General features: G+C 40.8%; 1 protein-coding gene across 5 annotated transcripts in view; it reads left to right on the top strand.

Annotated features, from left to right (window-relative positions):
• Window positions 1–24805, top strand: part of DPP6 (dipeptidyl peptidase like 6) — a 549686-nt gene that overhangs the window by 385893 nt on the left and 138988 nt on the right. For all 5 annotated transcript variants that reach the window (XM_064638400.1, XM_064638386.1, XM_064638369.1 and 2 more), the window contains exons 3-4: window positions 162–260; window positions 22944–23038. In XM_064638400.1, the coding sequence (XP_064494470.1) occupies window positions 162–260; window positions 22944–23038 (194 nt within the window). The remainder of the gene's footprint in view (window positions 1–161; window positions 261–22943; window positions 23039–24805) is intronic.

Here is a 24805-nt window from a genome sequence, read left to right as displayed (position 1 = left end):
ATGAACCATTGATGGTCCTTTTATAACACCAAATATGGGAAGGTACCTGTGTGTGGACTGTTTCCAAATAAGATGTTTGCATGGCACTATTCACATTTCCTGTACTTTCAGACACATTTCAAAGCTGAACTAATGGCAGTTTGGTTTTAAATCTTTTGCAGTTGAAGATAACAGCTTGTCTCAGAAGAAGAAGATAACAGTGGAAGATCTCTTCAGTGATGATTTCAAAATTCATGACCCAGAGGCTAAATGGATAACCGGTGAGTGAGGCATAAGCATTTTGCAGTGTCTTTGCTTTGCTTCCTTGCTCCCTGCACATCTATTTTTCATGTCCTTCTTTATTCCTCCAGTTCTTTATTTTGCTTCTGAAATTAAAGAATCAAGGAGTGGTTGAGGCTGGAAGGGAACTCTGGAAATCATCTTGTCCAACTCCCTGCTCAAGTAAGGGCAGCTAGAGCTGGTTGCCCAGAATCATGCCCTCAGATTCCCATTTTAAATCCTCAGATTCCTATTCCAGTTCTTCTCCTCTTTAACATGCAAACTGCTCTGTTATAACTTTTTACCTAGGGCTCTCCCACAGGCTCATAGATAGGCATGGAAAACTACAGCCTTTGTCTCAAAGAGCTTCCAGGGCTTAGTAAGCATTGTTAGCGCATGGTTGAAAGAAGTGGTTGGAGCACCATCAGTTATTATTTCACCATAAACAAAACTGCAGATTTATATTCCCTCATCAAAACATTTTTTCCTGGCATAGAGGTGAAGCATTGCTAAGCAACAGGCAAACAGTGGTCCAGCAGCAGCTGGGCTGGGGCTTGCACACAAGCCATGTGCTCTTTTTATCCTCTGCTGCCTTACATTTTCCAGTCAGGGGAAAACCAAATAATACTTGAATTAATGCATGTTGTATTTGCTGGAGTGGAGCTACTTTGGGGGATGTAGATTCCAGCTCTCAGTGGAAATTGCTGCAGTCAAAACAAGCTTTGGCAAGAATAAAATGATTTGTTGTATGCTGTTCATGTAAGTTCCTGTCCAAGTCCTATTATCATGGAAGTTATTAGTTTTTATTTTGAATTTAATAGGAAACTGGATCAAGTCCTTCCTTGTGTTTAGCTTTCCTTGTCTGCTATGCCCATTGGGAACAATTTTAATACTTGTAATGAAAAGAGTGAGTGTTAAAGGGTAGTGCTGAATTAACATATTCCCCAGCTGCAACTTCTCCCACCCACTCAAGTAGAGGGGAAAGCAGTTGCAGATGATACACACCTTCAAAAACACACCTGCCAGTGGGCAGGAGCTCTTTTTCAGGCTGTGTTCTGTGTGGGAATGCTGCTCCCCATAACCACTTTCTGGGAATAATAACGGAAATATCTGCATTGCAGTTCAGAATTTTCTATCCAGCATCCTTTACCTTTTAGCATGGGTATTCCAAATGGCCTTAATGAAGGAAAAGGTGTTTTATTGAGAACCTAACTGCTATTTTCTTTATTTGCTAGAGTATAACAAATAGAATATAGTGGAGGGAATAATAATGAATTAAGTAAACTTTTGCAGGAACAGAGAATGAAGTATTGCCCTAGAGCTGGCTATAATATTCCTCCCACTGATGAGTATCACTTTATGTGGATATAAGGCTTATTTTCCACAGAACTGCAATCTTCTGTGAAAAAAGTAACATTTCCCGTGCTGTTCCAATTATGGTCAAATGCTAAAGCAATATAAACTTTTATTAAGAGTCTGATCTTGACTGTTTTAAAATCCTGTCATGTCCCCTTACTGACTCCAGTGCAGCCTTGCCAGACCTGAAATTACTAAAATATTGTTTTTGTAAAGTGCAAAACACGAAGTCATGTTCTGCAAACATGCATAGATATTTTAGAATTACTTATTCTATTGCTTTGATACAGACAACAACTGACACTACTTTTAATATGTCTAGAGGAATTTTATGAAGCCAATAGGTACTCTGTAGATTTACCCAAGGGTGACCTTGCATTTAAGGGCAAGATGGTAATCTGCAATGTCAATCATCTGAGGACCCAAACCCGTTTTACAACATTAATTGCTTTTCTGTATTAGAGTTGCTTTCCACAGCTCTCTCTAGCTGGCTGAGTGGGGAAATCTTGATTAAGTCCCTGATAAGCAATACAGAAGACCAGTAGCCAGATTCCTAAGCACACTGTTGTTATTGGTCTCTTAGTTTTCAGAATGCAAATGAAAGACTCCGAAAATGCCAAAGCCAAACTAATTAACTTAGTGTAGCGAGAATGCTGGAATGCCTTAGGAAAAATAAATTGTGTATTTTAAAATTGCATATTTAAAATTGCATATTTAAAATTGCATATCAGCTCACCAACTGAGTTGATGCTCTGTGGAGATCCACACAATTGTTAAAGCATGGGTACCTGTTATGTATCCTTCTTTACCTTCTTCTGTTAATTATACAGCAAAATATCTTGTTCATTCAGAGATCTGCAAAGTTCAGTCCTCTTGGCTCTTCAAAGCTCTATTTCCTTCCTTTCCCTCTACATTATTGCAGATGACAGGAGATTGGTGGCCTTGCCAAAGATGAAGCAAGCTGCATGTTTAGGAGTATTTGAATCATCTGAGGGATTTGCTTGCTCCCAAAATAGTTCAGTCATTCTGAACACAGGAACACATTATCCTGTGTTCTTCCCAGTAAGCAAGGGGCTGATTCAAACACTCTGAAGGAACAAAGTCTTTCCTTTGTCTTGAATGAGTCTTAGAGAAAGCATTAAAATAAATATTTATATTCAGGGTGACACAAATATGTTGAAAGTTCCCTGAAATTGATGGAATGAGCTCATATTCTTGATTCTCAATGGGCAAGTGAAGAAATAACATATTTCTAGTCAGTAGCTTAGTGTCATTCCATTGATTTTAAAGGAGCTAGCTAAAAAAAAAGAACCAGTCTCAAAACTGACATAAGTACACTTTCAGTGTAAAAATTACAGGCTTTTTCTCAGCTTTCAGTCACAAGTTGTGGCTCATTTGTGGATATGTTTGCACCTTTTTTATTGGAATTGCAATTAAATTTATTTGCACAAAGTGAGAGATGTGCCAAAGTTGGAAATTTGAACCTCTTACAATTTCTGTTATGCCACTTTAATTTCAAATTCCAGTTTGCATTTTTATCCAGTGGTTTAGGGAGAGGAAAGAATATTTTGATTAATTAGCTGCTGTCTTCTGCTGCCCTGACCATTCTTGTCATTGACTCCGCTAAGAGGGGAGCAACACATTCATAGAGCATGTAGTGACAAGACAAGGGGGAATGGCTTCAAACTGAAGGAGAATAGGCCTGGATCAGATAAGATGAAGAAATTCTTTACTGTGACCGTGGCACAAGTTGCTCAGAGAAGTTGTGGTTGCTCCATCCCTGGAAGTGTTCAAGGCTGGGTTGGATGGGGCTCTGTTATACTATAGTAGGTGTAAAGCAGTGAAATATGAGGAATTCGAGATTATACTGGTGGTTAAATGACATTCCCTGCAGTCTAAGTGCAAAGAATCTAAGCTGGGTCTCTTTTCCAGCCCTATTTATCCCAAGCATTCTCCTATGCTCTTCTCCTCATTGCTTGGTGCCTTGCACTCTACGCTGCTCTATTGCCATCCTCTATCGTGAACTTCCCTTTCCTGTACAACTAGAATTACGTATACTAGAATTACATATACTAGCATGCATATGAGCTCCAATCAGTGGCTCATTTCATACTGTGTATCTTAAATGTTGTATTTGAACATTTCCTTGTTTTCATATCCCCCTCCACAACCTGTCAGGGGTGTCCCATGCCGGCCCTCTCCCATATGACAGGTGGCCTGCTCATTAGTCTCGTCCCTAAATGCCTAGCAGTTCTGCTTGTGAGCTCCACATTACCTTGTAATTACCTTCACAATTACTGGGCTTTTCCTGTAATTCCTCTCACAGCGGATTTTAGCTCAGGTTTCTGAAAAGCTCAATGGGATGCTACGATGTTCCTGTGGCGGTTGATGAAAACCAGGATAAAGAAAACCATCATCATTTTGTACTGAAGAGGAGCTCAGTCATCGGATTTCTCCTGCAAACAATAATTCATAGTCATTACCTAGACCTGAGAAATCATTACTGGCCTGAGAAGCCAGTTGGGTTATGAGTGCTGGTTTTGTGGATCTGTTGAGCTGCAGTGATTCCTGTCAGCATCTTGGGAAGAACACTCCTTCATGGGGAGGGAGCATCATGCCCAGCGTCAAAGAAAGCGGTAGAGACCGAACCATATGTGCCACTTGTGGAGACTTATGCTTATCTTCTGTCTTTGTACTTAATGGCAAACACATTTTGCCCACGTTGAAAGTACTTGGCTGCTGTTGTAGTTAGAAAAACACAACAGTGGCCTCTAATATATGGACAGAGGTTACTGTGATCGATTGGAGGCAACGTGCCGTCATTACCTACTTCTTAGAGGATATTTTCCAGCCTTGCTTTTGGCATCTTGAAAGACAGAGTGTATTTAGCAGTGGCTGTTGTCAGGACTTTGGGCTGTATGTTAGCGACTGGAGGTTTTAATTAGGAGTGCATCTTCTTTGTGCTAGACACCGGCCAGACAGTCCTTACAGAGTGATTGTAGCCAAATGAGGAGAATAAAGGTTGAAATGAAGAACACAATATAGTCAAGCAGTGAGGAGCACTGAGATACAGGGCACCAAGGGATGTATCTGGGGTCATAGGAAGTTAAAAAAATGTGAAAATCAAGCCCTGCTCTCCAAGCAGCTCTCCTGCTGCCCAATCACTTCACCTGCAATGTTGGCAAAATAGTATTTATTCCTATATGAAGAGGAATAGTGGGTAAATTTGCAAAAGGCTCTGAATGACATTTTCAGAAATGGCTCAGTTATTTGGAAACCTGCCATCCAGTGACAGCCAGGACCATGCTCACCTCTGATAATGGCAGCTAGGCTTTTATCTCAGAAGTCCCTTTGAAAAATGCACTAATAACTAATATCTAAATATAATTGAGTAATTCTTTTATCTTTAATACCGAAGCACATATGTTTTGTTGCATGTTTTACTAATAACATCATAGAAGCCCTGGGCTGTTTTAAAGTCTAATATTGAATTTAATGACCTAGAACTAATAAGTTTTATTTACCATGCTGAAAAAAAGCATTGTGTAGTAACTGAGGTAATTTATTTCAGTTTACCTTTAATAATAATGCTTGGATCAACAATACTTGGATAGTCCAAAAGCCCCCAAGCCTCTTCTCTGCAGTGTAAATCCATTGCACTGTATTGATAAAAGCATTGATGCATTTCAAATGATGCAGATGCGTGTGGAGTAAATGAATTATTTATAGGTTGCTTTGCATAGATATTAAGAACTTTGTAAGTGCTAATATTTTTCATTGTGAAAAAGGTTTGCATTAAGGTGCTTGCTTTGACAGCTCTTAAGACTAAAATTATCCTGCTAGAGAGCTTATAGCATGGTTAACTGGAGTGCAGGCTTCTCTGGGCTGCTCCTCCACGGGCCAAAAGCTTCACAGAATCATTAAGGTTGGAAAAGACCTCTAAGTCATCCAGTTCAACTGTTAACCCAGCACTGCCAAGTCCACCACTAAACCACGTCCCTAAGCACCACACTGACATGTTTTTTGAACACTTCCAGGGATGGTGATTCCACCACTTCCCTGGACAGCCAATTCCAGTGCTTGCCTACACTTTCAGTGAAGAAATATTTCCTAATGTGCAATCTAAACCTGGCACAACTCAGGGCCATTTTCTCTTGCCCTATCACTTGTTACTTGGGGGAAGAGGCTGACTCCCACCTGACTACAACCTCCTGTCAGGTAGTGGTAGAGAGCAGTTGTCAGCCTGCAAATGACCATCCAAATTGTAAGGCAGCAGGAGCCTTTCCCTGGCAAGGTTGGGCTGTTGGCATGAAAGAAAAACTCATCTTTCTGTTTGTCGTCCAAGGAAAAAAATTGTCTTCCATGGGCACTACACTTTGCAGTCTTGGGTGTTTGAGGTCTGTGTTAAGAAAGAGCTAGACCTCCATGCAGGCATCCTTGAACCGTGGTGCTGCCAGAGGAAGGCCACACACTTGTCCCAGTTCTTGCCTTAAGTTAAATGAATGTAAGCTAGAAAATGCTCGCATCTGGTGAAGGCATAAAGAAAATTGTGTTACTCTATCAGAATATTTGCCCACCTTGTTAAATAGAAATACTAGTTTATTAATTTCAATGTGTTTTAAATATGTGATAGGAAGGGTTAAATGAATGGGTTTACTGGTCCTAATGGTTCAAAGAAAACTTGCCCCACTCACAACTGTGGTCTGCCAAACCTCACATCCCGCTTCATGACACCTTGCAAAAGTGACCTTATGCTGAGATAAAGGCACCATAACTAGCAGAACATGCTATGTGGACCAGAGAAAAATAAGGGGAAGGACCAAGAAGGGTCTTCTGGTCTAGCATGTCATGATTTTGCTGGGGATGGCCTTCAGAAACCCTCTGTTATGATTCATAAAGATACAGATGCTAGTTAAGTGAGCTTTTAGGTAGTGTTCATGCCAGTGGAAGTGTCTGTGTACTTCAGAGTTGATTGATTGCTATTCTTAATCTAAATGCCTTCACAAAGTGACAAGTAAAAGACAGGTAAAAGATCTTGCTCTCTCATGACTGCCACATTGAGAAAGAAGTGAGGAAAACCATTAGAACCATAATTTTGATTTTAGAACCCATCCTGGATCATCTCCTTCAGGGATTTCTCAGTCCTCTGAGAGCACTGAAGAGAATTTACCCTACTGCCTTTCAGCTGCTGGGCGACTGCTGGACTTGAGCAGTGACAGTAACCTGTTCACCAAAGACAGGAAACCTGGGAATTAATGACTTTTTAACATAACATAATAGTCCGTGGAGCAGAGCATTTCTACCATGTAGCTGTTTTGTTCATAACTGCTAAAGAGAATGAAATGAGGAATCAATTTGGCTCTTCTAAAAATTACCACAGTATGCAGGAGCAAGCTGAGGAGGAGCGCGGTGCTGTGGCTTTGGGTACGCCTCAATGCCTTTTTCTCTGCAGTGCTGGGGTGCTGGTGGGGCACTTGTGCTGCTCTTGGACTGAGAAAACAATTCTTTGGTGTGTACAGCAGCTTCTGAATCTAGGAGAAATATGCTGGAGAAAGTCCTGGTCAGGAAAATTATCACACCCTGGAAAAGCAGAAGTAACACTGTAGTGGTCAAATAGGGAGGTTGGCTTTGGTGGTTTTTAGTAGTTTGATGTCTTGAGGAGGTCAAGATTTCCATATGAGCCTAACCCTAAGTTTAGGAGCCTCTCTAAGTAATTTCTCCAGAGCCTGCTGAACTCTAACCATTCCCCTGCTTCTCACTGACTGCTGTTGAGCCTCAGAGTCAAAACGTACTCTTAAGGTACCAACATGTGGCTTTAGCTGCTGAACATCTGAAAACCCATGTGCAGTAAAAAGTGGCCTCAGGCATTCAGTGCATTCTATTTGTTATGTCTCTGCATCTTGCCAGATTGAGTGAAGAGTCTGGCCCAAGAACAGGGCTGGTGGCATGAAGGTCACCTGGGAGAAGTGAGATGCAAGAGAGCAGGTGGTGAGGAGGACACTGACACAGTGAGGACAGGCTGCAGTCACTCAGGGGAGAAGCCCAGACAAGCAGGGAGGATCTTGGAGGTGTTCCAGGTGGAGAAGGGGCTGGAGTTGTGCAGAGAGTGAAAATTACTCTGGAAGTCAGTGCTACCTGAGAAACAGCTTAATGGCCTAAGATGAAGAGCTGAAAAATGCATTTAGTTGCTAGGATAATATCAAAGGGAACAATTAGCAAAGCAAAGATGGTTAGAAGAGGCAGGAAAATTCCTTGGACTTCAATTCTACTTACCTGGGTTCTGCTAATACCTGCTCCCCGTATCTGCCTAATTCTGTTCCCACTAATTTTTTTAAAACAAAGCAGGAACAAAAGGCTTCCCTCTGAAAGGCAACATGACTGTCCCTGTCTCATATGTCAGACCAGCAGGCTGGTTTCCTAGACTTTTTATATCCATTAACAAAGACAGATTCCCCATTCCTATGTCTATCTCAACTCCACTAAAATTAGTGTTTTTCTCTCAAAGTAGCTCAGAAGCCAGGCAATGCCTCCTGATGTGACCACGTATGCCAGCAAGGAGCCTTTTTGGGGAATAATTTGAAGCTGTAAGAGGCATATGAAAACTAGAACAACTTGGGCTCCGCTGTGTGTTAAAATTGTTTGTAGATTTGAGGTAGAAATCAATGGGAATTAGATAGAAGCTGCCCTCTTTGCTTCTCCCCATCACCACACTCTGTGTTGCTCTGAGGTGCACCGTGGCGTTTCTGGGCTCAGTATTGCTGGTGGTGAGTGCAAACCTGCTAAATTCAGGGCTGAGTCCTTTTACCTGCCAGCCAGGCAGATATACTGCAACAGCACCCACTTCACAGCGGGGAACCTTTTGATTAACAAAAAAAAGGAGAGCAGCAGGGATGGAAGTTGGAAGGAAGCATGCTGCTGCAGGGAGCAGTAGCATCTGTGGGGGACTTTAAAGATGTGGCTCACAGCAGTGGTGTTTCTACTGCTGGAAGGAAAGAACTGCACGTGGCAGTTATGCCTGTGTGCTGAACAGTTTGAATCCAGTTGGAAAAAGGATCGGGTTTCTTTCATCATGTTCAGAGTGGCTTGAAACCAAAACCGTGCTGGCTCTCAGAGCCGAAGGAAACGTGCTGGTTTTACAGGGGTTTAACTGGGAGAGGGATTAGGTGTTCTCTCACTGGGTGTTAGTTAAAAATCTAGGTGAACAGCTAGAGGTACAGTGTGACACTGCACTTCCCCAGTTAACACCTGTGAAGCAGGTAAGGGTGAGCTCCCAGCACTTCCCACACCTCTAGGTAAGCGGAACTGCTGCGACAAAAATTGTTTGTGATAAGCCTTTAAAAAGGATGGTCATAATTGCAGCCCTGCTGGTTGAATTTCTACTAAAATAAAGTTTTTTTTTTATCTTTTGCCTCTTCAGAAGAGTATAACACAGGGAAGAGGAGGAAGAGAAACAAGGAAAGCCATACTCCAAGCCATACTTGGGTGATGGAGCAAGCTGGGCACAACAGAGGGTGATGGTCTTCTCCCTTCCCCAGGAGCCTGGCAATGTTTCACCATAAGGAGGGCTGCTTTGGGAGGGAGTAAGAAATTTATTTCATTTAGACCCTACAGTGCTAAGAAAATCTGAGCAGATAGGTGGGAGACTCGGTTTTGAACTATAGATAAAGAAGGTCAAGAATGAGAGTTTGCATGAACTTGCTGAAGGTTTTCCTAAGAGAAGAGCACGTAGGAAAAAACAGAGGGAAGAAATGAGGTGCATAATTTCAGGATATGCTGGGCAAAAAGCACATTCAAAGGAGGACTGTAAATGTGTGATGGAGGAAGGAGAGCTCATCAGGGTGTTTGGGCCTCTTGTTAAGCCACTGATTCCAATTACTACACACTCCTGGTAGTTTCAGCAGTGATTTCCAGAAACGTTTATGTCTCCACACAGTCCATCTTTAGGTGCCCTCTATTCTCTAGGAGGAAACTTACTTACTTTTAGTTTTTCTTTCTTTTTTTATTTTTTTTTATTTTAATCAAGTCAATTTTCCATTTTTCACACTGCCTGAAGATTTTTACTTGGTGCAAATCACGTTTTCCTGACTCAATAGCTTTCCCTGAGCTTGCTCCACTGCTCTTGGACACTTGTTGAGCATGGAATGCTTAACAAGGATTAATTAGACCAGTATGTATTCTACTTGTTCCTTTTAATGAACATTAAATAAATATATGTTGAGATACTATAATTAAATAATTTGAAGACAGGAAATACTGTATTTCTGGTGATTAAAATTTATATCAGATCTTTTTAACTGGAAATTTAGCAGGCAAGGATTTACTTATCTAAGAAAAAAAGTCCCCTGTGAGCTTGGATCTCCTGACTGTATAAAGCTGTTGAATGTATGAAAAGCATTACTTTATTTTTCTTACAAGAAATAGTACCAGACATATAATTCATTAGAAGAAATTTGGAATGAGATAATTATGAGATCAAGGGAATATAATTATGCTTTAAAACCTTACATCAGTGGAAATTCAGTTAAGAACAGGAGACCAAAGGTTTGCCCAGCCCCAAATCCTGTTTCCATGAGAGGCAAGATGTGTGTGCACAAGGAGCAAGAGGGCAGCAAACTTCATGCTCTTTTTAGGTCAGGTAATTATCAGATCCTCTTCTATATTTTCTGTTTAGTATCCCGAAATATTTTTCTCTTCCAAGACATGTGCCAAGTGTCCCCCAGAGCTTCTTGTATCCACCATGTCTTTCATCAACTAGTTTCTCTGACCTGTTGCATGAGGAAGAATGCCTGGGAGCTTGATTTGTCTGATCAGCCTTAGATCAGTAGCTTGAATGAATGTTTTCCATCTCTACTGTATTAATTTAGAGAAGATGGGATGGGAACTACACAGAAGGATTGCCCAGAAATATCAGTTGGCTTCTCAAAAATGTTCACGGTATTCGAGTTTCATGGCACTTGAAGTGTATAAATATAGTATCATCTGTTTGACCCTAAAGAAAAGCCAGACGATTTTGTGGTGTTTTAGAGATAAAATCTGTAGGTCCCTGTACCGAATCATGCCACACATGCCACACTGAGTAATCATGATGTCATAAAATCAGGTGATCTTGGTCCCCAGCAAGACGTCTTCGTATGAAACCAGCACTGGGTCTGTACACATCCTCCCGAGTTTTAAAGCTGAATACTTTGCTGACATCTCTTTCCATTGCCAGTAACAAGGAGTAATCTGTGATAGAAAATAAGATGATCCTGTAAGTGATCCCGAGACAGCCATGGCCCTGCATGGTGAGAAACATTCCCTGATTATCAGAGTACAACACCTCTTAAAAAGCACTTCTAGTCTTATGCTTAGCAGGAAAAGAACCCCAGGTAAGACACAAGTATGAAGAGATGAAAGAAGCAAAACAAATTGCAAGGAAAAGGAGTATGGGAAACAACTCCCTAGAGTATTTGAGTAAGGGAGAGAAAGAGCTGAACATGTAACCAGGTGTGTGTATGGCTGACCAGGGAGTTTGCCTTCACAACACTGACAGCTGGGTATGATGCCAAGTCTTCATTTTGTTACTTGACTTAAAGTCCCAGCTTCTGGGCACAGGTGACACCCAGAAATACTCTACTTTGATTCAAAAAAGCAATGTAATAAATAAATTTTTAGTACTCATAAATATTATCACAGTTATTTTTAAATGGTCCTTCAAATGTTAAACTTATTTGGAGGGTAAATGGAGAGAAGGCAATGTTTACTTTCATTAGAATAGATATTTTTAAAATGTCAGGTTCTCTTGAAGTCTTATATCTGATTTCCAATGCTTAAGTTTCATAGTAATTCACAAAATCTGTATAATCATCTTCAAAGCATTTTAACTTTTCAGGGAAGGCAGGATGACATGAATGGAGAAAAGTAAACAAAGTCTAGTATGAGAACAGTGGGAAATTTCAATGCTTTAGCCGAGAAAATTTAAAAAAAGTTTCAGCTCAGAAGCATTTTACCTATAAAGGGGCAAAAGTTTGGATCCATTGGATAAATGATTGTTATTTTGGCATGCACTGGACCTAATAAAAATTAACTGTACAATGGATGGTGAATCCAGCAGTTCAGATAGACTTTGGTCTCATTGCAGTTATGATATATGTGCTCATTTTCGCAGAGTAAACCATTCCAGGGTCTGCTTGGAAGTGTTGGCCTTGCCATTCGTGTACTGTAGGAAATCTGAATCTCAGACCTTCAGGCGGTCTGAGAAGAACCACCAAGACTTGGACGAACTTCTAAAATCCACCAACTCTGCCCGAAAATTGTCCAGAAAATTTTCCGATACCCTTAATTTGTTATCACCCTAATAAATACTTATTCTCTGCTCAGCAGTCAATTTTCCTGTTTCCTGATGGACAAGAGCCCATACCCAAACCTGCTCCTGCAGCTGGCTCTGGATGCTCTCCCAGCTGGAAGCATCAGTACAGAGTGGAGCCAGCGAGGGTTGAGCTGGTCCATCGCCCCATGGGGGGTCAATGCACACGTGCTGGGCCACGTGAAGCTGTTTTCCCTGTTTGTTGTTGCTTCAGTTGATGGACTGACTCATTTTACAAGACAAATTGCTTGGAATACTCATGCATAAGACAAGACCCTTATTAATAATTTGGAGGTATCTTTTCCTTCCTTATTCTCCTTCCCAGGGGACTGCGGGCTGTGAACTGTGACATAAAAAATGCCTTAAAACACTTAGTTAAAATATCCCTGAGAGTATATGTGTACATATATATATTTGTTCCATGTATTCCATATTTTCCTTCTCACAGGTGTTAATTCCAGGGGCAGCATTTGTGAGACTTTGCTATTACCTTTTGCATTTAGCTGATACTAAACTTGGCAGCATGCATAAGATATGACCTTAAAGCAAATTAACCTTTAACATAAAAATATGTTCTTTATTTATTTTTTATTTTTAATGCCTCACAAAGGAAGATAATTTTAGAACTTGCACCACAAGAAAAGATAGTTTTAGGACTATATACCAATAATTACAATATTCATGATTTTTTTTCTTTCCTAACGGGCACAGAATTGCTAATTTAACTAAACTATCAAGCCAGAAGAGTATGAGTATGAAAACAGGAGAGAGATTATTAGAATTTCATAGTTTTTATTTCCTATCCTTCTCCTGGGGCAGGAAACTGAGAACATGTAATCAATTTTCTGTTGCAATCAACTTTTTTAGGGGAAAAAATATTGAACTATACTCAGGAGAGAACAATACTGAAAATAACATGTTTTTATCCAGTTTGAGAGACGTTATCACCTTGATCATACATTGAGCTTGGGTTGTTCCATCCGAAAAAGATAGATTGTAGTGGGGATAGACATGGTCCAGAGAAGGATAAAGACCATGACAGAAGAATGAAAATGCACGATAAAAAGAGTTACCCTGAGTTATAAATAAATTATGTAAGGATAAATAAAGAAAAATATGAGGAAGTCAAGTTCTTTTCATTGAATAAGGGCATTCTTTGGTTTTAATGCCATCTGCTGAAAGTTGTTAACTCAGTGAGAAGATATTATTGGACAAAAGGTTGATGAGAACTGGAAGAAAGGAGTAATCGCTCTTAACCTTAAACCAAGTGTCCATATCAGCTGCTTTGCTTCTGCACCAGCATCAGCATGTTTGCCCTCTTAGTAAAAACCCACTGTTGATTCAAGACCAACATCACAGAAGGCAGTAAGTGTTCCATGATGTCAGTTCCACAGTGGAGAGAGGAATAGGAACAAGAAGAAGTAAAATAAGGAATTCAGGAATTATTTTTGGCATTTGGTATGGGACTCCTTGTAGGAGCTGGCTGAGTCACTGCAAGCAAACCTAACTGATGTGAGATGTTAAGGGAAAGCTACTCACTTATCATAGGATGATTTGGGTTGGATGGGACCTGAAAGATCATCTAGTTCCATCCCCTCTGCTATGGACAGGAAGATAGTCCACTAAACCTAGTTGCTCAGAGCTCCATCCAGCCTGGCCTTGAACCCTTCCAGGGATGGGGCATCCACAGCTTCTCTGGGTAACCTGTTCCATTGCCTCACCACCCTACTTAGCTGACACTATTTTTTCATTCCCTCATCAGCTGGATTAAAAATTACAAGATTGTATGTATAGTTGCAAAATGTTTCTCCATTAATGGCTCCCTTGCAGTTAGGTGCAGGAAGACTGTTCTCCTCCAGGAGCTATTCCTTGCCAGTCCCCTGCCAAGCATAGTCTCCAATTATTTATTAAGAGTTCTTTGCAAGCGTTGAAAGTGTTTCCAGTGGCTTTGTAATATGGTGCCCTCCTGTGACCAGTCCAAAACCAGTAATCACACACTGGTAACCAAAATGTGTAGGTATTGGATTTCATGTTTATCTGCCTTGATTTTCAAAAGCCTGAAGTCAGGGTGATGCCCATGGCTCCAACAGACTCCTCACACAATTAGGCTTCAGCACAGTCATACCACGTCTGAAATGACAGGGTAACAAAAGGGATTGTGAAATATTGCCTGCAAAGGTAATTAAAACTTTACCTGAAGCTGTATACACAGCATATCTGCTCGTTAATGTACAATGATCTCATTCAGTCTGTACTGAAATTTAAGTACTCTGCCCACGATAATAATAATGAGAAGGAAAATAAAAAGCATTCTATATCTTCTTTCTCTTCATCATGACCACTAACAAGTGTAATTTGTTTAGGGGCAAAGAGAACCAGGAAAGGGAATGCACAGAGGAAATAAGAAAGCCAGCTGTGGGGTCACATTTTAATGAAAATTTATCCATGGATTCCTTTTATTCTCAGTGTCAAATGGATTATTATGTTTAGGTGTAATGCTTTGGGTTATGCACTCCTCTGTGTGAAGCCAAACTAAATGAGGCAGACAAGACCTGGTGCATTTGGCAGAGAAAGGAGGGGCGAGGGGTGGGTGTCACTGACTGATGCTTCACTGCTCTGTGTGACAACCAGGGAGTGTTTGGAGCAAGTGTTCCTGCATGAAGCAGGCAAGGTATGTATGACCAAGCAGGAATGATAGCTTGGGCTCTCATCTGAGATAGCAACTACAGTGGCAAAAGCCCTGGAAGTTTTATATTCCTGGTAAAATCTGTGCCACTCTGTGTTTGGGGCTGCACACCCACGTTGGTCACATTGTGGAGTTGGGATAAGCTGGTTCATGCTACCTGTTGTCTGCACTTTGTTTTTCTCTTCAGTTGCATGATGAGATCATGAAAATTAGATGGGGTATGGATAGAGGCATCAGGAACCATTTTCTGGGAAATTAGTTGTTTGGGGTCAAATTGCTTTTGGCCTGTGTTGAATGTGAGATGTTTCTGGCAGGGAATCAAAGGGCTGAGTGTAATCTGCTATCTCCAGCTGTCCTGTAACCCAGGGGTCATCTGCACTATTCCTGCTATAGCATTTAGGATTTGAAAAGCACATAGCATGAGCCCAGCTGAACAGGAGAAGAAGATGGCAGAGAATTTTTGAAGAAGATTTCTCAGCTCTGGAATACACCAAAGTCAACTCAGTGTGCTGCAAAGCACCCCTGCTGTTCTCAATCCTTTCAGGGAGAAACTGAGGGCAGCAAGCAACAAGGTGTGGGGTTTTACTGTTGTCGTTGTTAGGATTTTGCAGTAGTTTCTGTAATCAAGGTGGTTTGCCCTGGATGGAATAAAAATGGATTTAGATCAGAGAATTTCTCTTTTTTTTTTTTTTTTTCCTAATTGTATTTCTTTCCCCCCCTCCATGTGTTATAAAAGCAGACAGAAGCAGGGAAAGGAGTTATTTGAAGTTGAAACAAGTTCTCGGTTTCTCACATGGATTTCAGATTTTCAAGCCTGTGCCACTGAGACGGTATCTGAGCCTGCAGAGTTTCCAGACTGGGGCTCTTTGAAGGGAAGTTCTGTCTCATAAATGAGGCAGCAGCAGAATTATACCTGGTTTCAAATTTGGGACTGAAATTTCAAAGGTGCGCTCTGCCCAGATTTCAGGCTTGGTGCTGAGCCTTCTCTCAATTATATGGAATAAGCTTTTCTTTTTTTTATTTGAATCTTGAAAGATTTGGGATTAGCTAAAAAAGAGAAACAGTCTGGCATTACTGATTTTTACAGTTTTAGATTTTCTGAAGACTTAGTCTTCTTTGAGCTTTTGACAAGTTAATTTACGAGCCTGCTAGAAGATGCATGTTGATATGGCAATTTTCCTGAGCTATAATTGTATTTTATTTTACTAGTACTACTGTAAAAACACTCTATTGGTGCACCAAGTGCAACTGCATTGAGATGATGAGCAATTAAAACAACTTCGTGCATAAAAAAGCACATTCTATCAAGTTCCACTTACTTAATATACCAGTGCAATGTGTTATACAGCATTTAGCAAAATTATGGTAAATCACCTATTTAAAGAAGTCTTTCTTTCAGCCTCACATGTAAAAAAAAAAAATCCTGGGAACAATAAAAAGATAATGACCCATAATGCCAAAAAGCTAAAAATGGGATTTCAGGTTGGAATGGAATTAAAGGTTGTAGCAATGTTGTTAAAGGCAAGCTGTTCTCTCTTCCCTGCTGCTCCTTGTGTCAGCATCACAAAGTCTAATAAATTCTTACTTATTTCTGCCAGAGTAGCAAGGCAGGAGGAAATGGAGTTGCTGGTGGGTGCAGGTGGGTTAAGACAAAAGGCAGGGTGGTGGAAGGGAACTGGGATGAGTTACAAGTGCCAAGGTCTACAGGGATCATCCCTAAGGACCAGCTCTCACTGAGAGTGGGATAAAGCTATGAGTATGGAAATGGGTTTTGTTGCTTTTCACCATTCATGATACTTGCCTCCCACTTTCTCTGTTATCCCAGCTTACTGTAGCACGAGGGAAGAGAGGATCGGAAGCCTTCCCTGCATTTTCTCTTTGGGAAGCAGTTCCATATCAAAAAAATCTTTGCTTCTGCCTTGGGGAGGGAATTTCAGAGTCACTTGTTTGTGGGTACATCTTATAAATATGAAATAGATGCACTGCATCATGTCTTGAAAGAACAACAGATCATGGCATTAAATGCATCATCACAACAGTCTTATTTCCACCTGAGTTTGTGATTGCATCTGTCTGGACACCTGAATAGGTTTCCATCGGGGACTGATTGTGCTTTTATTTTGCATTCTGATCTATGTGGTGAAGTTTTGTAGCAGATAGCAAGCATGCACAGTCCTAGCATTTGTTCAATGTCTATTCTTAGTGCTCTTCTGAGGAGTAAACCCTACCTGCCCCAGGGACTGCAGGTCCTCGAAGTCCACTCTTCTACATGACCCCAGTTAGGCAGACACTGTCCTAAGTGAGTCGATAATCCTGCAGACCGAGTAAATAAAATGCAATTTCCCCTTTCATGAAAGCAAAGTAAAATAAGTATTTCCGTAAGCCTGTATGTGTTCATCCTCCTCCCTGTTCATATCATGCTGCACCTTATTCCTCCTGTTTGGTGGTCCTTGTTAATGTTTGCTGCATTGTTTTTCCGAAAGTTTCTCTTTCCTCTGTGAATTTACCCTGTTCTGTTGTTTACCTCTCTGCTTCCATTATGTCCAAGCTTTCTCTCTCTCAAAACCAGCCTCTGAAGATAAGGCCAAGCTTCTGCTGCATCTGGCAGTATTAGAGGGTTTTTTTAAGGTTTTGGTACCACACACAGCAACCTGTTAACCCCAGCTTGTCCTATTTCCACCCTGTGTGCCACTCAGAAAGCCACTTTTTTACAGGAAACCCTGAGTCTCCTCAGTTTACTTTCTCTGGGAGATGCTCACGTGAGCTGTGGGGATGCTGGTGCTGATGGGCTGCTCTCTCACGTTGGGCTTTGCTGCACGTGGGCTGGTTTGTGGATGCAAATGCTGATAGTCACAGTGATGAACACTCCCTGCTGCTGAGCCACAGCCAGCCTGGGTGCCTGCTTCAGTCGTGATGCTGTTCCCACAGAGACACACTCTGTTGCAATGGGAAGTGTCAGCCTCCCCCAATCCTGCAAATGTGGGTAGTCACTACAAGCCAGTGGGTTTTTCCTGTGTACTGCAGATTGTCTGTGGATAGTCTGAGTTTACCTTCTCCACCTAGACCCTTCTCTTTGGCTCTGGTGTGTGTGTGTGCTGGGTTGAGAGCTGTGACATGCCCAAGTCCACCTAAAGGGACACAACCACTGTTTTCCCCACTTCTGGTCTCCATCCACTGTGCCAGGACTCACCTGGCCCTTCAGAAAACTTGCTGAAATGCTAAACAAGCATAATATTTTTTTTAATTCCACTGCCTCATCCTCATGCATTTTTCCAGATGAATACAACTGTAGTACATAGTGTTGCCAGTCTGAAAATACCAATTCTATCTGAAGAAACATCTGTCCTACTAAAATTGCAGTCTTCCTGTCACAGAATCAACTAGGTTGGAAAAGACCTCTGAGATCATCAATTCCAACCTTTGACCTAACACTACCTTGTCAACATTAAATTTGTGAGCACTGATGATATTGCAAATCTGTGTTCCTGTCAATGGATGTAATTCCCTCAACTTCTTTGCCCTGCCAGTGCTCAAACTTACTCCTTCTAGAAGTAAAGTTGTCCTAAACCTTCTTGTCTGTGACGAGCTGTTTATTCTGGTCTGACACATAGCAATGAAGAACATGGTTGGTTCAGGTAAGTGCTCCTCTATCCCAATGCTGGGTCTCTCACCACAGCAATAACTTATGCTATTTTGTACTCAAGCCTGGCCCTTTTCAGTGGTCCATAGTGAGGCAGCCCTATTTTAGGGATGATAGATGATATATCCTGCCTGTTTCATAGATCATAGAATGGTTTGGATTGGGAGGGACCTTAAAGATCATCTCATTCCAAACCTCCTGCCATGGGAAGGGACACTTCCCACTAAACCCTGTTGCTCCAAGCCCCGTCCAGCCTGGCCTTGAACACTTCTAGGGGTGGGGCATTCTCTCTAGTACGTCAGTTTATCAACTGTCCATGAATTTTTGTAGTCTCCTCTTTTATATCATGGCAAATGGTCCATGCTGTTATCTTGCTCTCTTTATGTTGTCCAGCATTTTATTACTGGCTGTTGAGGCTGCCTCTGAAGATTGAATTGATGACTTGGGATCCACGAATGATACCAAGTGACAGCCTCGTGATCTTTCTCCTCAGTTTCAACTGCCAGTTCCAGGTTCAGCATCACAACAGCACCAGTGGGCAAATTTCCAGAGACCCCATGCCTTTTCCAATGGAAAAACTTTGGAAAGAGTTGGCCAGCTAGCATGCCTGAAAATGCAAAACCTGCGTTGGGACTACAGTGCATAATGCATTATTTTCTTAAGAAAAATCCCTTATTTTTATCTTCTTTTTCATCCTAAAAAGGAGGCCAGCAGGCAGAGCTGCCAGGCTAAGTAAACCCAGGTGTGTGCTGTTCCTGGCAAGGGCTCAGTGACGGCAAGGGACACGAGCTCCCTCTCGCTAGGTCTGTTTTCTCTGAGTGCATATTTCCTGACTGAATTTAAGAAAGAATCTTCTCTGTACAAAGAAACAGAGAAGATCTGGCACTGCAAATATGTCATTGGTCTTGGGTTTTCTGATTTCACCCTTTCTGCTTAGCAGGTTTTCAGAAGTTTCTTCTGAGGATCCCCCATTCCTCTACACTGACTCTGTACAGCCCCAAGGCTGCTCCATTATTTCTAGTAATCACTGTTTGTTGTAATCAGTCACTTTTGTAAGTGTGGCTACATATTTGTGTCTATACTCACAGACACTAAATACATTCTACCAACCAGACAATTTCCTGGAAGTTGAAAGTGGGGTGAGGAGTTAGTGAAGTGAACTTTGCTATTGAATCAAAGAATCATAGAATGGTTTGGGTTGGAAGGGACCTTAAAGATCACCTAGTTCCAACCCCATGGGCAAGGACTCCTTTCACTAGACCAAGTTGCTCAGAGCTCCATCCAGTCTGGCCTCAAACACCTCCAGGGATGGGGCATCCACAACCTCTGGGTAAAAAAGAGATGGAAGAAATCCAAGAAAGATTGAAGAAATGGAATAAATGCTTTTATGCCTGAAAGTTATAATTTTCAGCATCATTTATACTGAACACCAGCCCCAACGAAAGGCAGATATAAAAAATGAGATGCAGTGATGACCTTTATCAGCTGTGGTGACAACTATAAATCAGGCTGCAAATTCTCATCAGCTCACTGGACAGAATTCATTACAGACAGAAGCTGCTGCTTTCTGTCTTTGATTGAGGTATGTCCCATTTAAATAAATGCTTTTGCACTGGAACAAATCACACATTTCAAAACAGAAGTCCAGGAATATTATTCATTGATTCTTTTGAGGACTAAGACCAGCTAAACCTCACAGTGTTTTGCTTGGAATATAATGCAGATCAATTTGTTCTTCTCTTAAGCAGACCAATTTTCTGTTCATTAATTCAGATGCTGTGTTGATGGCTTGTATTGAATATAATAGCAAGATTTACAGCCCTAACAAATCAGCACTGCTTCATTTATTCTTCCTTATACATTCTAGATATGCATGCAGCAGATTAGCACCTGATTTTAAACTTGTTACACTTTAACAAATAAAGGGAAAGTGTGTTGTCTCCTGCTTCCAACCATGGAGCAACTTTTATGTAATCTTCTTCAAGTTTCACAGTTTATTAAAACATTATGTTTTTTTGGAGCATAGGGAACAATAAAATTTTGTAGCAATGCCATTATGAGCAGTAATGTAACTTCCTTCAGTTCCTGTGATGTTCAAAAAACAGGTCCACAGACTCATTAGATTAATAAGCTACTTTACCTGTGTACTGAACTTTGAGATGAGTTTCATTGCTTTTTTTTCCCTGTAATTAGGCAATATCCTGAGAGGCTTACAATTATCCAAATGCTTTTTCTGCCTAGCATGTAGTGTGTAATTGGAAAACATTCTGTGTTGTTGACATAGGGTGATTATTAAAGCAGTAATCCCTTCCGAAATGTCTGATAATTAGGTAATACTCTGTCTCTCAAGTTCAGTTTTTCTTGTTATTTCTGGAATACTTGAAAATAGTAATTTGGACTGTATACTTTCCTCATAAAAAATGATTCCTCAGCCTTCAGGGCCTCAAGATATAAAGACAAGTTGTGTAGGAAGCAATAATACTTTTTCTCGTGTTACTTCCTAAATTGTTGGCAAAAAGACATTTCTTCAGGAACTGGAAGTTAGAGTAGTAAATAAGTTAGTGCTGGATCAGACCCCAGAGGTTGTCTCCTCTGGTATATTGTCCAGGACAAGGGCGAATGTTTAGGGAAGATTCTAAAAAGCAGGTGAATTTCTCAAGATGATGATTCAGGATATTCTTCTAGTCCTTCACAATGGCAGGTTCAAGGGCTTCCTGAAAAGCATTTCCCTTCAAGACCCATAATCTTTGATGGATTTTTCTTCCATTTTTGTAATTCTTGTTTGGATCCACCTGCAGCCTTGGCACCCTCTCTACTCTGTGGCTGTGACTTCTACAGCTTGTTTGCCTTCAGCATGAAGAAATAATCCCTTTTATTTGTGTTGAACCTGACACTGACTGGTGTCATCTAGTGCTTCCCAGTATTTATTTTGGAAAAGGCAGGGAATGAGCATGCATTATTTATCTTCTCCATACTGCTTGTGACTTTTTTGACTTCTGTCACAGTTCTGTTCAATCAGTTCGTTCCCAGGTTTAAGAATCTTAGTTCATTCAGTCATAAATTGTATGAAGGAATATTTTAAAGACAAATGCAAGCCTTAATCTATTTCAGATCCATCATTTTTATTCAGGGACAAAGGTGCTGATAAAATTTGTTCCATAATTTTAAAAAAAGAGATGCTTTGAGAACTTTACCTATGAGTCTGAAGAGAGGTTGCTCTGATTTGGATGCTGAGAATCATAAAGTCTTTAAAACTTTGTGGTTTGGAGAGAATAATCAGTATTGCAGCAACCATTTGGCCTCACGGGTTGTGATTTATCACAAACTCAGAACAGTTTTTTTTCTTCTTCAACTTACATGTAAATCTGTGATATGGAGGAGGAGATTTTTTATTGATAGCAATAAGTAGAGCGTAGAAGCTTTTTGTCTGCACTTTCAGAGCATTTCATAACGTAATGACTGTGATGAGGATTGTCATCACCAGCTTGGAAACAAAAGACTGAAAGCTGAATAAGAAGTGTGCTGGGTCTGTACACCAAAGTTTTGAAAGTCTCCAGACCCGGTGTTGTCTTTAGCAGGTTACCCCAAGCTGGGCAGTGCACACCTCTGAGGTTACATTGAGATGGATCTGTGCTTGTACAAGTCCTGGAGGATTTAAACTCCTCTTTGACTCATCTCTGGGGTAGCCACAGTGAGGGTAGGCAATGAGGAATTGTTTCCCTAACTGAAACTGGAAGCAGAAGTTTAGTAGGATCCATCAGTTCTCAGTCTCAATCTAGCCAGGTTGCAAAAAAGGCATAACCCCAGTCCTGTGCCCAGAAAAGCTGCTGACTCTTTTAATGGCAGTGCGCTTGGAACTTATGTTTTATCTGTGGGGCAGTGCATGTAAGCACTGATCAAACTTGAGCTTCAGTTTAGGACATCCCTTTATTATTATAATGTTTTTCATCCTGAACCTTTGACCTGCTACCTAACCCTCATTTGGAGTTCCTTTCATATGTCTATCCCAGCCCTTCTGTCAAATATGTTGTGAGCTTTGAGAGCTGGACACTGCCCTCCCACTGTGCAGCAGCTACCAGAGGGATTCTTGTCCTTGTCCAGATGTCCTGAGAGCTGGAGTAGTCCCAAAGTGCAACAGAGATGAGCTGATTTGTCTTTTTTTCATGTGAAAATGGTGATTTCTTTACATGCATCTCCTCCGGTAAAAGTTTGCAAAACAAATGTCAGAGTTGGAACGTCTGCACAATATTAGGTTCCAGAATCTGCTTTGTAGAGGGTGATTTGCCTTTTCTTCTTAAGTTTATTAAATTCCTACAGAGACTGTGGATCTTGGAAACCTTTGAGCCTAAGGAATGCTTTTTGACTTTGTCTTTTCTACACTAGCAATGTAACAAGCAGTGTATGTACATTCAAAACATTGCATCCAGCTACAAGAAAATGTGGCATAATAAACACGTGACAAACACTGTGACTGTCCTGAAACCCTGTCCATGATGAGTGTCCTGAAAGCCACTTTTATCAATGGCTATTTTAAAAAATAATCTGTGTTCTTCAGAAGGAAGTTCCCAGCAGTACTTTCGGTTCAAGTCCATAATTAGGTTCCACACAAACAAACAATTTCAGATTTCCTTAATGTTCTTTTGTTTTCCTCCTTACAGATACTGAATTCATTTATAGAAACCAGAATGGCACAGTGATTCTGAGGAATGTCGAAACTAACAATTCAACAATATTAATAGAAAACAAAAAAATTGTAAGTATTTTCTGTAATGAGTAGCTGAATTTCATGGTCCTCTTGCAGCTGGATCAGTAAAGCAGAAAATGACTTGGGTATCAACTTCTTGTGTTGTCAAGGAGAAGCAATACACTGTTAATACTATGGGCTATGCAGTGATGGATAATGTGAGAATGAACTCCAGCTTTTATTATTATTCTGCAAGCTCAGTTTCTCTCATACTGCTGGAAAGTATCATATAGATATTTGAAGCTAGTCTTGCATATCATATATAATTGAAAGATGCATAATTCTCATCTTTGCATGTTTAATATAGAAGACAATTGATATAATTTTCTGTCGGTTGTTGTCATTCTTTCATTCCTCCATGCAAATACTTGTCCTTTAGTTTGTATATTTGCTGATTTTTCTTGCCTAATGGTTGAAATGTAATTTCAGTGTTGTTTATGACTAGTGTTGAGGAGTGGAAGTAGAGTTGCATATGAGAGAAACCCTAAGAAATTATTCTTAAAAGATATTAGTAAGTGGTAGCGTACTACTTATAGTGATAAAAGTGGTTTGTAGCATTGTTTTCTGTAGCAGATGAAGCCAGCATTGTGGCAGAAGTTAGTACATTAATTGTATTAAATATTTTTAATGAGACAAAGAATTTGTCACTGAGTTATTATTGCAGGACCCAACCTTAAACTTCAAATGCTGCATTTAACCTTCAACCTTTGCTACATCACATAAGCAATCCTCTTTTACCTTTCTTTACAATTCTGCTAAGGGTGAAGGCATGAGCTGGCTTCCTTTAATGTCAAGGTCTGTTGAAGTCAAACTGCTTCTATTTTGCCTCCATTTATTCCACTGGGGTTTTTTGGGGGGGTTTTTGTTTGTTTGTTGGTTTTTGTTTGTTTTTTTTTATTATTTTTTATTTTTGTGAGAAAAACACAGTGCTATAAGATAATCATACATCTTCATGCCATTGCTTCCCTACTGCCTGTTCTACCCTTGTTCCTCTGCCCTCTCAAATCACCTCCACATTAATCCAGGAAGTCCCAGTGCAAGAGCTGCTGTTACACCTCACCAAACCATGTTGTCTTTTTACTCTTTCTTCACAGCCCTGGGTCAGAAAACTTTTGCTACATTGGCTTGTTTTCTTTTTTCCATATTATTAGTATAACATGTTATTAGTATAACATGGAGAATATATAAAATCTCCCTTCATGCTGACACTGCTGGCTCTCACACTGCCCTGTACGTCCCCCATCCTGATCTATGCTGGGCCATCAGCCCGCTAGATTGCTCAGAGAGATGATGGATTTCCCATCCCTGAAAACATTCAGTATCAGGTTGGGCAGGGCTGTTCTAGTGGAAGGTGTCCCTGCTTACTGCAGAGAGTTGGACTAGATGACCTTTAGAGGTCCCTTTCAACCCAAATCATTCTATGGTAGTATGACCAGTCCCCTCCACCTTTGGCCATCCCCTGGGCTCCTCCCACACCACATCCAGCATCACTGGCCTTGGGGAGGACTCTGCCAGTAGGGTGCTCTGCATTTCTCTGCAGCTCAAATTCCCCGTTTCCCTGCAGCCCAAACTCCCCTTTCCATTTTGCTCTATGGGAATCTCTCAAGGACTTACATCTACTGTGTTAGGTGAGAGGGTGAGGTTTAAAAGGCAGTGAGTGGATGAGTGACATGTGAGTGCCACCTCTCTTTGACCTTGGTGCCATCTGTGCCAGCAATGTATTATATTGAAACACAGTGGCAAGGAGAAATGGCTTCACTATACAAATGAAAAGTG

The sequence above is a fragment of the Pseudopipra pipra genome, chromosome 1 (assembly GCF_036250125.1).
Source record: "Pseudopipra pipra isolate bDixPip1 chromosome 1, bDixPip1.hap1, whole genome shotgun sequence".
NCBI lineage: Eukaryota > Metazoa > Chordata > Aves > Passeriformes > Pipridae > Pseudopipra > Pseudopipra pipra.
Note: the sequence above shows the minus strand (reverse complement) of the source record. Positions and strands in the feature narration are given on the sequence as shown.